At 35.1% G+C, this 18,337-nt stretch overlaps 2 protein-coding genes across 2 annotated transcripts in view; one reads left to right on the forward strand and one right to left on the reverse strand.

Moving 5' to 3' along the window:
- Positions 1–5,677: 5,677 nt before the first annotated feature.
- Positions 5,678–9,738, forward strand: LOC115984817. The gene is made up of 3 exons (XM_031107816.1): positions 5,678–6,063; positions 6,158–7,183; positions 7,788–9,738. The coding sequence occupies exons 1-3, from the start codon at positions 5,678–5,680 to the stop codon at positions 9,736–9,738; spliced, it is 3,363 nt and encodes a 1,120-aa protein (XP_030963676.1).
- Positions 9,739–9,981: 243 nt separating this feature from the next.
- LOC115987108 (DNA-directed RNA polymerase I subunit 2) overlaps positions 9,982–18,337 on the reverse strand; it is a 31,382-nt gene continuing 23,026 nt past the window's right edge. Inside the window, exons 20-25 of the mRNA XM_031110574.1 lie at positions 18,246–18,321; positions 17,337–17,465; positions 17,116–17,256; positions 13,650–13,862; positions 11,213–11,509; positions 9,982–10,767 (exon numbers count right to left, since the gene is read on the reverse strand). Coding sequence (XP_030966434.1) covers positions 10,348–10,767; positions 11,213–11,509; positions 13,650–13,862; positions 17,116–17,256; positions 17,337–17,465; positions 18,246–18,321 — 1,276 coding nt within the window. The 3' untranslated portion in view covers positions 9,982–10,347. The remainder of the gene's footprint in view (positions 10,768–11,212; positions 11,510–13,649; positions 13,863–17,115; positions 17,257–17,336; positions 17,466–18,245; positions 18,322–18,337) is intronic.

Consider the following 18,337-nt stretch of genomic DNA (forward strand, 5'->3'; position numbering starts at 1 on the left):
GCAGAGTGTTTCTTGGTACGAGTGGGTGTTGGTTTGATTTCACTGCTTATGGTTCAGTATTGAAAGCACAATTCTTTTTGGTTATTTGAAAAGCACGGACATTTATACCAAGTAAAGAACAATGACGCCACCTTAGTTTAGTGATGTGGATCGGACTGAACCCAAAATACAATAGATGCAGACTTTGTCAAAATATGTAATTGTCTATGACATATGACTGACACCCATCCAATGTAAAGTGGATGACCTTCATAATTGTTTTCTAATTTGTTAAGTAATAAAGTTATATTTGGAACTCAATTTTAAAAAAAAAAAAAAAAAACTTATAATTGGGCCAATATCTCTTTTACATAATTTACTAATAAGAACAAATCATGTCAACAATTGCCGAAAACAATTAGAAAAAATTACTTAAGATAAGATACTAGGATTTATATGTTTCATATTAGTTCTTAAGTTTTTAATTTTATAAAATTAGGGTCTCAAACTTATGAAACTATTTCAGTCATGAAGTGATCTTCATTTCCATTTTTGAGTAGTGACAGAGCTAAGAAAAGTGGGAAACTATTGAGAAAAATGTGTTTCACTTAGGTAGTCTACTTTGATTTTTTGACAACAAATTCTTACTCTAAACGAAGTTTTTGCTTTTTACCAATTTTTTATGGCTATCAAATTGATTTATGAACAAGTCCTACATGAAAGTGATGGGTTATAGATTGACTCCAATTAATTAATTCAATTATTCAAGTTAATTGATTATTTAAATTACATGCAATATCGTTAAGGCACACACAAATTACCAAATAATCTAGAACTCAGCGAAAAGTAAATTTAACACAGTGATTTGTTAACTAATGGAGAAAACCTACATATAAGGCAAAAACTTCATCCAGTTAATTTCAGGTCACCACTCCCAATAATCCACTAATCAAGAACAAGCTATTACAAGTATAAGGAATCTTGCCACTACCCGGACTATCCTAAAATACCAATTTACAATTGAACTTTTGTGCTAATCTCCAATTAGACTTGATCTTGTAGAGACTTCTTCAATTGCACAAATCTCCAATCCGTGTCCAATAGCTTTGCACGAATCCCAGTACGTAATTAACTCCATAGCAACCTTTTTTATTGTTGTAGTGGATGTGCAACAATTTCACATAAAAAACACCAATAAGATCTTCAATTATTTGTGCCATAGATTTTACTTGGTACAAAACCCAAAGGCGCACAAGAGTCGCAACAAAATCTTTCTTATGTTTTTATGAACTCACAAGTTCAAAAGGTGGAAGCTATGGTTTCAAAAAGAAAACCTTATGAAGCATTAGGGTTAGGATTTTCTTTTTCTACCACATTATTTAAATAGGAGCTTAATGGACCTTTTAATAGGCTCTCCTATTCTTATTAGGTTTACACAAACCCATAAACAAATAGCCAATTAGAATAAAACACTGCAGGTTATATTCTGAAATCCTTTAGCTCGATAGATCGAGATAGGTGGTATAGATCAAAGGTGTCGAGCTAGGTATCAAGATCCCAGTTTTCAAATTTTCACCACTTATTTTGTGAGCAATCTTCATGTCGTCAATACTACCACTTGTTATACTTCTTCAAATTACTTTATGATGATCTTGAAATCACTTAGATCTACCCAAATATAAGTAAAGTATGTTTTGTCATAGAATATACCAACTACATAAAAATATGACTCTAACAAAAACACATAGTTTAATCAATAGTTTCTTACTTTTCTTTGTTCAATTACTATACAAAGTAACAAAAATGAATAACGGAGGTGGACAGAAAATTCAAATTGAAATTATTTAATAAATTTGGTACTTTAATTAACAAAAATTAAAAACTTGATACCTAATCTAAAATATGATATAAAATTTGTGCCTTTTTATATAATTTTTCCAAAAAATAAGGATTTTTTTTTTTCTCTAAATTTATCGTATGCCATTCACGCCACATCACAGCCATCAATAATTCAATTGAATTTTAATTCCACTGCTGTGAATGCTCTTATATATTACTAGTTGTTTGTATATTGTGATGTCCTTATTTTGTTAGCTTTAATTTCATGACAAATTTACTTGTAATTGCTACTTAATTTTCATATAATTTTGGAGAATATTTGTAATTGGGTAGAAACACTTGAGCCTGGTCAAAGCTGCTGTGAAGATGAAATCGCTACCTAGTCTAGCCCGCGAGATGGACACATGTTAGAAAAATGCGAAATGATGTATCTGTGGGTACTTTTTAAGTTTTAACATCAAGTCATCAAATATGACCTAGTCTTACACTTACCGATCGAACTACCCGTCATTTTTTTTTTTTTTTAACTATTAAAAATTATATACTTGAGGTGCAAGTTTTATGATAATTTTTTATATTCTGATCGTTATCTTCAGTGTTTTGACTCACGACAGAGTCCAAAAAGTTCGGTAGAAGTTTTGTCAATTTGTCATGTATGATGCATCCCTGAGTACGCAGTACGTACCACATTGACTTCTTCATAGTTCATACATCAGCTGCAAGGACTGATTGGTTGTGCGGTTTAAACAATAGTTTTCATTATTTAAACAACACAACACGTATTTTTACAATATTTTTTTATCTATACATATTTTCACAATATTTAAACAACATTATTAGAATAACATTATCAAATCAGCCCTAAATTTCTTGAGCATCTAATTCTGTAGCCTAGTGCTATTTTGTGTACGAAACTTTCCCTACAAATTGTAAACCAATAGAAAATGGTTCATTAAAGACCCAAAGTTAATCAATGTACGTAGTAAATTTATGGGAGAAAAAGAAAAATACATGACTGCTGAATTAAACAACATGCGATCTGGTTTGACTTTTTGCTCCAATGCCTATATATTGTACTATATCATAAACTTTGGCAAACCATGATAGCAACCTTCATAATAAGTCATCAACCTTGTTCACCTGCATGTGGTGAAGAAAGATAAACTTCAATGTATTAAAATAATAAGCCTTGGATATTTTATTATTATAAACAAGCAAAAATTTTATTTTGGACAAGCTATTTAGACCAAAGAAAAAAACTTGCATAGGTATTACATAAGAGATATTGGGCTCATTCCTATTCATATTATAGTAGAATGAGCTTATTAAATTTTAAGTCCCTCCAATATTTTTTCAAGTTTGCTAGAATGAAAAATACTAGCACGAAGGCAAGTGGTTAGGGATGGCCAAACCCCACTGGAAAACGGGCACCCAGACCGACTCAACCCGAAAGTACCGAGTATTATCCAATGTCTTAAGGAAGAGAATCATGCTCCCCAATCCCGAAGGATTAGACTCCTCAAAGTACTTAAATCTCCAACATATGGTGATAGGGAACGTACCAGTTTGAGAGATCATAGGTCTAAGGTAGTAACCCTATGATGTAGCTGATTATAGATAACCTTGCCATTGGCGAAAATGAATACTGTCATTCCAAGAATAAAAAAACGAGGATGTTGGAGCTGGACTCAAGTGGGAAAGCCCTGTGGAAAGTCGGTAGACGTGGTTTTTGGTTTGCCAAAACAAAGGGTTTGATTTTCAAGCATTGCACTCAAAAGGATATTAAGCACATTTTTATACCATGTAAAGGAGGACATTGTGGGATCTTCAAGTGATGTGATGCTGGCCGAACTCAAAAGATTGTCAATAATGCTACTGATACAATTTTTTTCCCAATAAATTTTATAATTGCTGAAGAGATCAACTATGCAGGGCCGGCTAAGGGCCGGCTAAAGCTACAAGCCACTTAGGCAGTGGCCTAAGGCCCCCACTGATAAAGAGGCCCCAAATAGTAATAATATATTATATTATATCCCATCAAAAAATTGTATAGTTTGAAAAAAAATTGCCTTAATCTTGAATGTTTTCTCACACATGAAACTTATTCCGATATTGATGGTTTAAATTTATTTTCAAAACTAAAAGTTTTAAAAAAAGTTTTGCAAATAAATGAAAACTCTCCAATTAATGTACTAAATTATATAAAAAGGTTAGAATCTTTTCCAAATGTATGTATTGCTTTCAGAATAATACTAACTATACCTGTTACAGTTGCTTCCGTAGAAATAAGTTTTTCAAAATTAAAATTAAAATTAATAAAATCCTATTTAAGATCAACTATGTCACAAGAAAGATTAAGTGGATTAGTTATATTACCAATTGAAAAGAAAATGTTAGCGGAACTTAAATGCAAAAATTTAATTAGTAATTTTGCCTATCAAAAAGCAAGAAAAATAAATTTTAATTGAAAAAAATATATAAATTTATAATTAAATATAATAAAAAGCCCGTTTAAAGCTTTCGCCAAGGTCCCAAATTCATTGAGCCGGTACTGCAACTATGAGTAGTGATGTGTCTATGAGTGGGAGAAGGTTGCTCTTTAATTAGCTGACCACAGCCGGCTTTGTCAATAAATAAATAAATATATATATATATATATATATATATATATATATATATATATTCTAGAGATCAGTGTGAAAAGTTTAGAAACTCTCTTGTCGAGTATCGTTTGGATCTGTCAGGATCAAATTCTACGGCATTTAATGCTGCCTGTATTTTTTTATTTTAAGTTTTTGGAGAGCGAAGTTATGGTCATATAGCTGAGGTGATGCTTTCGTTTCTTCAGGGTTTTCGTCAATGCTGTTTCAGTTGCTCAACACGAAGTGGCATTACAGTAGCTTACCAGTTAACTTTGTATGGGGAATCGGTTTGGATAATTGCATTTGGATGGTGGAATTGTCTAAAGTCCTTTTAGGCAGTATGTATTTTTTTTCATTTTGGCCTCATGGTGAAGAATAAGTGATATTAAATTTTCGTTACAATGTATGCACCCAATAATAGATATGGCTAAATTATGTGACTAGATTTTTTTAAGAAAAAGGAATGCGATTTATAATAATAGACAAGTAAAAAGGAATGCATATAGAATAAAAAGATTTGTGTTTAATTAAAAAAAAAACCCTAAACCCCAATCAAATTTCACACATTTTAATCTAATGCCATACCAACCAAATGAAATCTGCCTCTTTCACTCCATAATCGCGGCAGATCAACTTTTGAAGAATCACCAATCTATCTGTGTACATAACTCTGCAAGGATCCGAAGCACTGTACCACCCAACACAATGAAGCAGAGTGCAAAGGGAAATTAACTTAGCAGTCAGCAAAAAGAATAAATCACACAATACAGTAAAATCTGAAATTTCATACCGCTTACAATCTTAAATTGGCTCAAAAGGAATTCATTAAAAATACATAGTGCCAAGGATTTTTCTGAGAGCCCAGTCTCTCCTTTCTCTCTCGGCGCACGATACACTTCAATTGCTATCGTGCGCACGAGCCTTTTCTCTGCCATTCTTGTGAGCTTTGCTTCGGGAAGTGGCTGTTTCCCGCCCTCGGTGGCTCCTTGCTGCTGTGTGGGCTGGTTTTCCTCTTGTGTGAGGTAGTAATTTCCGGTTGATGGTGGGTCCGTTGAGATCATGATTCAAGGATCTATCTGAATCAAAGAAAGCCCAAATTGCATCTTGCTGTCGGCGTTCGGTTAGTTTTGATAGTGTGGGCAAAACTTGGCCGATCTGGAGGTTTCGCTGCATTTGTGGGTCTCTCTTTCCTCCTTATAGTAGGCGTTTTCTTCTGGATGGTGGGTCTCGCTGCCATAATTGCTGGGTTCTTCGAGGTTTGGTTTTACTTGGCTTTTGTTTTGGCAAATAAATTGTTTGGATTTGGTAGTCCTTTTAATTTGAGATTGGGTTTTATACAAATTGTTGCTCTTGGATTGGGTATGAGGACCCTTGCTTGGAACTGTCAAGGTGCTGGTAGGGCCTCGACAGTTAAAGCCCTCAAGGCTCTCATTAGGGATGAAAGTCCTGATGTAGTTTTTATTGTTGAATCCAAATCTAAGTCGCATAGGATTGAAAGAATTCGCTCAAGTATTGGTTTTGTTGATAAGTTTAGTGTGGATCCTGTTGGTAAATCTGGAGGTCTAGCCATTTTTTGGAAAGCTAGTGTAGATTTAGAGATTGTGTACTTTGACAAAAATGTTATTGCATCTCTCTGATCCTCCTTCCTCACCTTGGCTATTTCTTTTGATATATGGCCCTCCTCATGTAAATGGCAGGGCAAGATTTTGGAAGTGTTTGGAGGATTTGGTTAGTGCCTTTGCAAGCCCCTGGTTGGTTATGGGGGACTTTAACTGTGTCGATAGTAATTTGGATAAAAGAGGTGGTAGATATCCTGGTGAAGGTTCAACTAGAAGCTTTAGCAATTTTGTTCATGGTACTGGGGCAATCGATCTTGGTTTTATCGATTCTCGATTCACGTGGTCTAATAAACGTGAAGGTCTTGCCAACATTAAAGAAAGGCTGGACAAAGCTGTGTGCAACCAAGAGTGGCAATGCCTTTTCCCGAAAGCTGGAGTTAAGCATTTAGTTGCCCCTGCTTCAAATCATGCTCCAATTATATTGGACACCCATATGGATCAGTCAGTGAGGGCTAGGCCCTTCAGATTTGAAGCTATGTGGACCAGAGATGATTCAAGTTCTGGGATTGTAGAAAAAGCTTGGCAAGGTTTGGTAGAAGGCTCTCATGGTTTCAAGTTGGCTAGGAAAATTCAGCAAACCAGACATGATTTACAAGTTTGGAATAGGAATCAGTTTGGCTATGCTAAGACCAAAATTAGAGAAATAGAAGCAAGAATTAAAGAAGTACAAGACAGAGCTCCTACTAAAGAAAATCCGGAGTTGGAAGTTGAATTATATCTTCAGTTGGATGAATGGCTAGAAAGGGAGGACCTTAAATGGAAACAAAAATCCAAAGAGTTATGGATCAAAGAAGTAGATCGAAATACAAAATATTTTCATTTGTCCACTTTGGTGAGGAGGAGAAGAAATCTTATTACAGAGATAAGGGAAGAGAATGGGCTTCGATTGATGAATAGGAAAGATATTGGGGAGTACTTTTCATCCAAATTCTCAGAAGTGTTTCATTCCTTCTTTTCCAATGTTCCTCCAGATTTAGATGGTCTAATCAAGCCTTGTATTTCAGCTCAGGAGAATGATATGTTGATTACTGTGCCTTCAGCTGATGATATCAAAAGAGTAGTGTTTGAAATGCACCCCCTCAAAGCTCCGGGGCCAAATGGAATGTCTGGTTTATTTTATAGGCATTATTGGTCGATAGTAGGAGATCAACTTGTAGCCGCTGTTCAAAGTTTTTTCAAACAGGGCTGGCTGCTCCATGAGTTGAATCACACTTATATCACACTTATCCCCAAAGTTCAAAGATGCTCATAATTTCAATCAATTCAGACCTATCAGTCTCTGCAATGTTTGCTATAAGGTGATTTTAAAAATTTTAGTCTCTAGGCTAAGACCTTTGTTAGAAAAGATGATTGATCCTACTCAAGTAGCTTTTATTCCAGATAGAAATATTGCTGAAAATATAATCCTTGCGCAAGAAATTGTTCATAGTTTCAGAACTACGAGAAAGAAAAAAGGCTGCATCGGTTTGAAAATTGATTTTCAAAAAGCATACGATAGAATGGAGTGGAGTTTCTTGTTGACTACACTTAAGGCCTTTGGGTTTTGTGAGAGATTTATCTCCTTAATTCAACAATGTCTATCCACAGTCAGCTACACCTTATTAATTAATGGGAGTCATGAAGCTAAAATTAACCCATCTAGGGGTCTGAGATAGGGGGATCCCCTTTCTCCCTATCTCTTCATCATTGGCTGTGAGGTCTTGGCTAGACTAATTAGTAGAGAGGAGATTAAGGGTAATATTAGAGGGGTGCATTTAGCGAACGGAGCTCCACCTATCACAAAGCTTTTCTATGCTGATGATGTGATGCTATTTTGCAACGCCAAATTGTCAGAAATAAGAACTCTGCTGAATTGCCTGGATTGCTATGGCAAATGGTCTGGGCAAATTATAAGTGTTGAGAAGTCCGACATTTTTAGTTCGAAAGGAGTCCATCCTGAGTTTCTGAGACAAGTTAAAGATCAGTTGGGAATTAAAAAGCTCAGGCATGGAACTAAGTACTTGGGGGTGCCATTATTCTTATCAAATAACAAGGCTAGAGATTTTGCCTATGTGAAGGATAAGGTAGATGCAAGATTGGCTAGTTGGAAGAGCAAAAGCCTTTCTTGGGCAGGTAGAGCTACTTTGATTAACTCTGTTGCCCAATCCATCCCTAATTATACAATGTCCACCTTTTTGCTCCCAAGGAAAATTAATGACAAGTTAGATGCGGCTGTGAGACGTTTTTGGTGGAAGCCAAAAGAGGATTCTAATAAGTTTTACACTCCTATGGCATGGGATGATTTGTGTAGGCTGAAAGATGAAGATGGTCTTGGTTTTAAAAAGTTTGAGAAAATGAATCAAGCTTTAGTTTCCAAATTGGGATGGTGGATTTTGTCCAAGAAAAATTGTTTTTGTGTGAAGCAATTGGATGCGAAGTACAAGGTTAAAGCTGATTGGCTTAGAGCTCCAAAAGCCTCTAATGCATCTTGGGTTTGGAAGAGCATTGAAAGGGTGAAGGATATAATCAAGTTGGGAGCATGTAAATTAGTAGGTTCTGGGAATACTATTTTAGTTTGGGAAGACCCTTGGTTACCTGACAAATTAGGTTTTATTCCAACTCCAAGGGCTCAAGTAAATAATTCTTGTTTGGTAGTTTCTCAACTTCTAAATTCTTCAGGTTCAGGCTGGAATGATATTTTGTTAAATGATCTGTTTGACCATGAGTCTATTGCAGCTATTAAAAACATCCCAATTTGGTCTTTTGATATGGAAGATAGATGGACTTGGACCAAATCTGAAAATGGGAAGTTCTCGATGAAATCTTGTTATCGTCTCATTTCTGAAGGAGACATTTCACGTGGTAGTGTTTCTCTTACAAGGAAGATATGGAAGGCCAGCATTCATGAGAGGCTGAAGATGCATCTTTGGAGAATTGCATTCAATCTTCTGCCCACTAGGGACAAGTTGAGAGAGTTTTCCCCTTCATCTGATACTAGCTGCCCTCTTTGTAATGCTGAGACAGAGTCAACCCTACATCTTTTTACTCATTGCCACATTGCTAGAGCTATTTGGTTTGGTAGTCGTTGGAACATTAGAATTGATAGTTGGCCTGTTCAATCTCCGTCTCATTTGATTGAGTTACTTATTAATCCTCCTCCATCTCTTCAACTGGATAAAGAGCAAAGAAATGAATTCCTGTTATTTGGTGCTCTAGCTTTATATTTAATTTGGATGTGGAGAAACGAAGCAATTAATGAGAAATCTCTTCCAATGGAGGGTCAAATTAACAGAAGCATTCAAAAGCTGTTCTTGGAGCATTGGCGGCCTGAAGTTCCAGTGTTGACAAACATTCCAGCTAGAAACAGTACTAGGTGGTGTTGTCCAAATCAAGGTATGCTAAAATTGAATTGTGATGCAGCGGTTGGTGATTTGTCTTCATGTATAGCGGTTGTTGCTAGAGATTGGAGAGGGATGTTGGTGTTTGCAATTTCAAAGAAAGTTAACACCAATATCCCTGTTCAAGCCGAGGCTTATGCCATTCTTCTGGCTGCCCACATTGCTTTGAACTTCACATTTTGTAATTGCATTATAGAGAGTGATTGTAAAGTTTGTATAGATGCCATTAGCTGGTGGGAAGGTAATTCCTTGGAGGCTTGTGAATTTTGTGGACTCAGTTAAGAATGTAATTAGTGATTATGGCCATGTATTTTTTAATTGGGTTCATAGGGAGGCTAATCAGGCTACGCATGTGCTAGCCAATTGGTCTCTTAGCCAGTCTTTTTTTGGTTCTTTTGATATGGGTTTTGGCCCTCCAAGTTTTGTTGTTGTTATCTTGGCTAAGGCTGCCCAGGCTTCTGTTTCTGTTTTGGTTCAATAAAATTTTCTTTTAGCAAAAAAAAAAAAAAAAAGGAATTCATTAAAAGAACTTTTGAATTTTCTCACAGATTATATTTGAAGAAAATAAACAGTCTATATTACAAAGCTTTCCCTTCTATAAATTAGAATCGCATTAAGCTGAACAAGGGGAGAAAAATACCAACACCACAAAATTGGAAAAATGAAAAAAGCATTCCATCTTCTTGGTATGAGAATACAGATAAATAGACCCCCTCTCGTGGCCACTCAATATATATCAAGCCATTGAGATTTCAGCATCATCATCATATATAACACCTACGCCTTCAACATATTGAAACCTGTCTCTGGCACAACTAATGATACACCATTTAAGAAAGCCTTGATCATGGCACCATTTAACACAATTCTGTACTTTCTGAGCTACAACTGTCAGGCTCCAGCAGCATTGCTTAGCTGAAGGGTCATTTTTATATTCATAGCTGCCAACTCTGCAGCCAAATATCGGAACACATAAGGCATAGCAACTGTCTCCATCCCTTTACTCGACTGGCAAGCATGGCAAATGACCTTTTTGGGTGGTCTAGCCGGGGGTAGCCCCCCAAACTTCTTCGGCTTTTGTATCTGCTTTTGTTGCTGGATAGATGTCGTTGCGAGGATGCTTCCGCATAGTGTACACACATCAGCAATGTGATAATCAGAACACGTGTGGAGCCTATCGTGCAACAAATATGCCGCCCCATGTGCAAGCATGGAGTCTCGTTCCATTTCTCCAAAACGAATACCACCACCACGCTTTCGTCCTTTGATAGGTTGTCGGGTGACCTGATCAATAGTTCCAGTCGATCGGACCTGCACACCAGCATATGTCCAAAGAGAATACTCTGATTAATCTAACAATTGCAATTCACTCATCATATACAGGTATAAAATGATTTCATGTGCTCATGTCATACGCTCTTACCATTTGAAATGAGCTAAATACATCACTATTTGGACTCTTTGTTAAGCTTATGATTTTTTTTAATAAGTATACCATTCTTTTAATGAAAGCACAGAATTAACCACTGAAAAAGAAAGAGGAAGATATTGATATCTCTAGCCACGAGCATTGTGGCTCAATGGCACTACCCAGTTGTCAACCCCACTGGTAGAACCTGTATTTGAATGCTCTCCACCCACTATTATAAAATTAATCTAAAAAAAATAAAAATAAAAAAGATGACAATATATTTAAATTTTGAGCTTCGAGTTCAATATCATTAAAAAAAATAATAACAATGAAAAAACTTCATACCTGATATTTGTCTGAAACCATGTGCCGGAGTCTCTGATAATAAACAGGCCCAATAAAGATCTCACATGTGAGCTCTGTTCCATATACACCACTATATAATACCTCCACACCATGGTAATTGAACCCCTTTATTTTTAGCATTTCACCAAGCTCCTCAACAAGTGAATTAGGTTTTGATTCGGTCTTTCCGTCAGTTTCCTCAAGAGAACTAGTTTTTGGTTTAGAATCTCCATTATCTTTCTTGACTGGAATAGTAAATGGTGTCGCATCCACAAAATAACCATGTAAGCTACCTCCCTGTGGTGAAAATTTTTAAGAATCCTTTATAGGTTTTTGAATGCTATATATGTGTGTGTGTGTGTGTGTGTGTGGAAGCTCAAAAAAAAAATTATAGGTAAGAAGTAAATATTATTAAAAAAGGAATAGATGGAAAGATACACAAAGTTCACAATAGTGAACATAGAACAAATAGAAACAAAGAGGAACAAACAATCATTAAACTAATCTAAGAGAAAAAAGAAAATCCATCAGACCAAAACAATCAGAGAGACCCCAACACCGAGACCAATCAAAGAAAGTCCGTTGGCACAAATCTAAAAACTAAGCCAGAGATTTCTCAGTATCCTCAAAGAGAAAACTATTTTAATTTAGTTTTATTTTATTTTGCAAGTCAATTTTTGTTGCCCAATTGTATTTTTATTGAAATCAGGGTTTCCTATGCTACTTAGAATTGGGGTTTAGTACTCCTATATAAGCAAGTACCTATCAAAGAGATTATTTGGATGAATAAAATATCTATTGAAATTGTCTCCATGGTCCAGTGCCAACTCTAGCCAAACCTAGGTGTTGACTCTTAGAGGTTTAGGTTAGTTTGCTTAGTATTGACTCCAAGCAAACCTAGGTGCCTACCCTAGGTTCTCTAACTTTATTTTTCCAGTTCTTTAATTTCATGTCGCAAAGTTATTAGAAGTAAAGAATCAATTATACAGGCTGAAGTACATTCATTTAATGACTACAAAGAACTTCAAGTTCATTTAATGTTAAGGGTAACTACTTGTTCCCTTAAAGAGGTGAGCATTCTGTTCTCCCTATATGCACCATATTAAGCATAACCGAAAAGACTTCCATGTTTCAATATTGGTTCTCTTGCCAATATGTCCTTCCAACAAGGCAAGGAATCAATAAAAGAGTTAGGCATTCCCCCACTAACACCAAACAAGCATAATACTAATGACTGCATCTCCCGAGTAATTTCAGAAGGTAAAAATTGGTTTGCCACAACTTCCTATAATCCTTTCACCTATAACACCAATCAATAATAATTATCCCCCCACCTTATATGTTGCCAAAATTTTCCCGAACACAGCACTCCCAAGAGAAAGGACCACTCTCAAGGATACTCTTTTAACTTTTTCATATGCTTTGCCGTGGAGGATATCTCCCCGCCAAAAAATTAAAATAATGCCTTGTAGTAACTCATCACCCAGAAATCATGATTTCCAGCAGGAACCAAATCATTTTATCTTCATCCTCCCACTCACCACCTGGAAATCATGATTTCAAGCAGGAACTAAATCATTTTATCTTCCCCCTCCAATTGTATGTGATAGCATATAAACCATCAAGAAGATGCTCAATAGATTATAGCTCCCAATCATGAATATCTTTGAAGAATATAACATTCCCATAAGGGCACCCATTTTGATATTATAGATAATCAACCAAACTGCCATCCCCAACAATTAGGAAAAGCACAGGATGCTTTTACTTGAATATCATGCCACACCCGTATCACTACTCCATATATCATGCCAAAAATGAATTCTTGGTCCCACTCCCCACATCAAAGCTGTTTTTACATAGACACACTCCAAGAGATTCCATACTTCTTATCAATCACCTACTTCTGCAATGCATTTTCCTTCTATCACATAATGCCAAAAAGCATGGGATGCACTCAATATTCCACAAAGAAAACAAATATATCTTTTAAACTCCACAGAAAACAAAACATTGCAAAATAATCACCCTACTTTTTACATAATGAATTGCATCCGCTAGTTACTTAAATTCCCTACTTCAAAATAATCATAAGAAAATATAGTAGGCAAAAAAAAGACACAAAAGAACAAGAAAAATCTACAAAAAAAATCAAGTCTAAACAGAATCACACAACAAAATAAGAAGTTTGTGTTAGTATGCTACACAACCCAGTGGTTTTGAACCCTTGACCTTATCCTCCAACAATTCTTATGAGAGATGAAATTGTCATATGAACTAGAATTCATTGGCAAGGTAGAACAAGGTTTGGGTGATCCATTGAAGAACATTTGGGATTATGAATCAACACCATATTATATAAAGAGACCAGTTAATTTATAAGGTTCTAGGGAAACAAAATTTCATATATCTATACTTTTCAATTTGTTGGGAGTACCTTAGCAGCAACAGACTCCAAAAGCATTGCAATTGTCATCCTTGATGGAAACGCATGTGGGTTAATTATCAAATCTGGACGCATTCCTGTAACTCCAGAAAATGGCATATCAATATCTGGCCACAATTGGGAGCACACACCTTTCTGACCATGTCTACTGCTAAATTTATCGCCAATGACGGGGTTTCTAGGATGTCGAAAACGTATATTCGCCTGCTCAAAAATGTGAACAGAAAACATTAATTCCAGAATATAGGTATAGTCAGCATTTTTTAGTAAGTTATGCACATAGCTGCTATTTAAGCCATGGCTTATTGATAGTATAGTCAATTTAATTAAATAGCTATGCACATAAAATGGTCCACATAGCAAAGAGGAATAGCCGTAAAAAATAAAATATATAAAAATAAAAATAAATAAAATCAATTTTTTTTCTTTTTCCTTTTTGATGAGCTAAAGATTTATATTAACAGCTATAGGCATAAAATAGATCTTACTATCACTAGTAATGATGTATGCTGCAGTGTTTGTAGTGCTTAACTAATTAATTTAAATTGAGGATATTATAGCCAGACAAGGCATGTAAATTAAAGGCCCTTTTTTTCTTTAAATTTAAAATTTTGACCTTCATTAGAAGTGGAATGAATGTAATGTCCATTCGTTGTACACAAAAAGGCAATGCCCGTGGCTTTTAATCTGACAGGCAAAATATGAAAACAACCACTACAACAAAAAAGCTTTGAAGGTGACTGTTAGCTACATCAGCGCTCAAATTTCTTCATTGTTATTGTGCACATTTAGGTTGTGAGTCCCAAAATTTTTGAGATCAACTATGGATTCTCAACAGATTAGTCAAGGTTAGCTACATGTATTCTTTTCCTCAATTCTATTCTACCCAAAGTCATTGCATCTGTTACTTTCTTAATTGACATGCAGTTTTCACCTACTTCTACTAATGGTATTTTGGTCTTCCTCTACCTTTTTTGTTCCCTCAACTTGAATTTACTTACTATTTCTTACCAATGCATTAATCACTCTCCTTTGAACACAAACGAATCATCTCAAGTGACTATCCTCATCTAATCATCAATAAGGGCCGCCCCCCATCTTTAAGCAGATTTCCTCATTTTAAATCCTATCTTTCTGCAGATTTCCACTTGTCCATCTTAACATTCTCATTTTAACTACACTCATTCTACGAATATGTAGCAGCTCAGCATTCAATACCATTTTTTTTTTTTTTATTGATAAGAGCAGCTCAACATTCAATACCATAGAGCATAGTTGGTTTTCTAGTAGTCATAAAATTTTACCTTTTAACTTAATATGTATTCTACAATCACATAACACTCATAACGCTTCTCCATTTCAACCATCCTACTCTTATCCTAGGATTCACATCCCCTTCAAGATTCCCATCTTTATGAACTATTGATCCAAAATATCAAAAACTCTCGCTCTTTTGCATCTATTGACCATCGAGTGTCTTTTTTTTTTTAATAGATACAATATAATTTCAACATATGGTGTTCGCTCCATGACGATTGATCCTTAACATGAGGCCAATACACCAATCATTTCTTGGTGGAGGCAAGGTTTAAACCTCAAATTTCTTGCTCAACAACAAACAAGAGACTTTACTAATTGAGTTGACTAGAACCCATGTCTCTTGCCATCAAGTTTCACTGCCCTTTCATCTCTGTTTCTAATTTTTACCAAAATTACATTCCATTTACTTTGTATTAGTCCTACTTAATCAAAAGCCTTTAGATTCTCGAGTGTCTCACCAAAATTCTAACTTAGCATTACACTTCTAGTATCATTCATTAAAACTATATCATCTGCAATAAGAATACTCCAAGGGACTTCCTCTTGAATCATTTTAGTGAGCTCATCCATCACTAGTGCAATGAGATATGAACTTAATTTGATCCTTGATGCAAACCTATAATGATAGGAAACTCACTTTTGATGCCTCTACTTGTTCTCACACTAGTTATATAGCTCGGTCATAAATATCCTTAATCAACTTAATATTCCTCCTTTCCAAAACCCACCACACAACCTCTATAGGGTCCCTATGATCTTTACAAGCCTTTTTCCAAAACTAGTAAAAGCTTCTTAACCTTAGAATTTTTACCCACACACAACAATATAGACTTGCATCTAGACAAATACAAGAAATACAATCCAACCAAAGGCATTTACCATTTCATTTGATACCTATAACTATCATATTCAATGCCTATCCTTTTTCCTTTATTGGATATCAATCAATACCATATCCAACGCATATACCTCCCTTTGTCCTTTTTTTTTTTCTACTTAGAATTCTTGTTACTTCTTTTTATTTAAACTCTTCTAAACCATACTGTTATTTTATTTCAAATTTTCAGTTATCATTTTATGACTTGAATCATTTTCTTTTCCTTCATCTCCATATCCCAAGTCTTCCTATTGCTCTTCATGATTCACTATATACACGTAGATTTGATGCTCTATCACTTCCATTTAGCTTATAAGTAACCTCATTGAAAAAACAAAAAGGAGTGTAACCTCAGGAAGTATACAACAATTACAACAAAATTGAGACAAAGCAAAAAGATAAAGAAATTCAAATAAATCAGCGAAATAAAAACATGTGTTGAAAGCCACCAAATTCCAATCATATAAGGTCTTCAACAGCACAAGCTTCAAGTCCAAGACTGATTTCTCACAATCTTCAAAGTAAGAAAGATGTATATTCATGAAGCTACTTTATGCATGAAAAGCACAAAGCAAACCAAAAATAAGAGAAAAAAAAAACAAAACAGAAGATTAATTACAAAGGAAAAGAGAGTTTAGGAATTAGGGGAGAGGAACCACTAGAAGTGAGTCCCCCAAGCCCAGTCAAACAAAGATGGCCCCACTCTTTGCTCTTCAAGGCAGTGTTAACGCATTAAAGTGCAATTAGTTAATCCTCTGCGCACAGCATTTTTTTAACTTGTCTTAAAACCATCCACAGCATCAGATACAGTCAAAGTAGCACAATGAAATGAATCCCCCAAACCCCTGGCTCATAGTTTAGAAAAAATAAAAATAAAAAATAAAAAAGGAAATAGAGTAGAGAAAAGAAAGATTCCTCATGTTTTTATTCAGAGAAAGGGAAAAATAACAATAAATAAATTTGATGCCTTCCTACCCTTACAACCAAAATTTCTCTCCAAATCCCTTTTATCTTGTAAATTATAACAATTGGTCTCATTATCTCCTTTATGTTCTCTCTTATTTTCAAATCAAAGTGGTTGGAAAAGAGAAGAAACCTAAAACTCTTAGTGGTAGACTAAACTTAGCATACAGATAGGAATAAGGAGGAGGGGAGCCAAAAGAAAAAATCCACAACCACGATATCATCATTATATAAATATTCAAATTTTTTGACTCATTGCCCGACAAGTATCAACCAGAAAACATCCTGTCCACTTACCTTTCGAGGATGCTCCTTGTTTTTCCCATCAAGGGCAACATAATCAACAACAACAGGCTCAGAACCCTTCCGGTTGTAGGGTCTTGTGGTACTTGTTACCTCATCATAAGTGCAGTAATAGGGTTGATTTTGTTGTATTGTCTGAAAGTTTTCAGATTGTTGGTCAACCTTAATACCAAAAAGATAATATTTAAATAAGATGAGTAGAAGACAAGACCAACCTGACCAACATATGGCAGCCCATCCGAATCAATCGTAGAATGCATTGACTTATTAACATTACTTCTTCGAAATATTTTCTGGGAATGATCTGACCTGCTGCTCTGCTCAGTTAAGTCAATAGTTTCCGTCTGCCCAGAAATCGGGTAATTAGAATGAGCAAATAGAAAAACCATAAAGTTCTGCATCTATATCAATCAGAGCAAAACATCATAATCTGTAATAGAAAATAACACTAAAAATTTGTATATTAACCAGGTAACCCAGCCTTTAACAACTGTTCACATTTGCTTTCTTGCAAGTATTTTCTCATATATACAAACAGTAATACATGCATATACTTGTAGATGAAAAATTAACACACAAAAGGATGATTAAATCACTAAGACACAAATTTCAAGCCTAACTCATTCTGAACAAACAAGATGATTATTAGGCAAAATAGCTATAGACCCAATGAACTAGTTTCAATAGAAAAACTCTAATGAGGAAATTTTCATTTCGTAAAAAACAAATCACCTATTCTAAAACTTCAGTACAGGAATCCATATATCTGGGAAAGACACACTGAGGGAACAAAAAGGTTGAACCAACAGAAAAGCAGGTGGATATAAGACAAACCAAAGGAGGGGAAAAAAAGACCAAAGTAGAAGAAATTATGAAGATATATTGCAATATATGATGATTCGTTGCCACTGACAGAGATCCATTGCCAACCCCCAATTTGAATTGTTTTGAGACTTAGTTCAATTATATATTGCAATATACTATGTTTTTTTTTTTTTTTTTTTTTTTTTTTTGATAAGAAATATTGCAATATACTATGTTAAGAGCTATTATTTATTGCAATTGAATATGTCTAGAAAATTTAACCTTTCAAAGTAGCACCTGGAGGAGAGAAAGAAGCAAACCTGGTATATTTGTCCACGACACATCCCACGCTCCACAGATGACTTATTTAAAATCATGGCATCCTCCATGTCATACCTGAACTTCATAGAGA

This window comes from Quercus lobata, chromosome 4, assembly GCF_001633185.2.
Source record: "Quercus lobata isolate SW786 chromosome 4, ValleyOak3.0 Primary Assembly, whole genome shotgun sequence".
Taxonomy (NCBI): domain Eukaryota; kingdom Viridiplantae; phylum Streptophyta; class Magnoliopsida; order Fagales; family Fagaceae; genus Quercus; species Quercus lobata.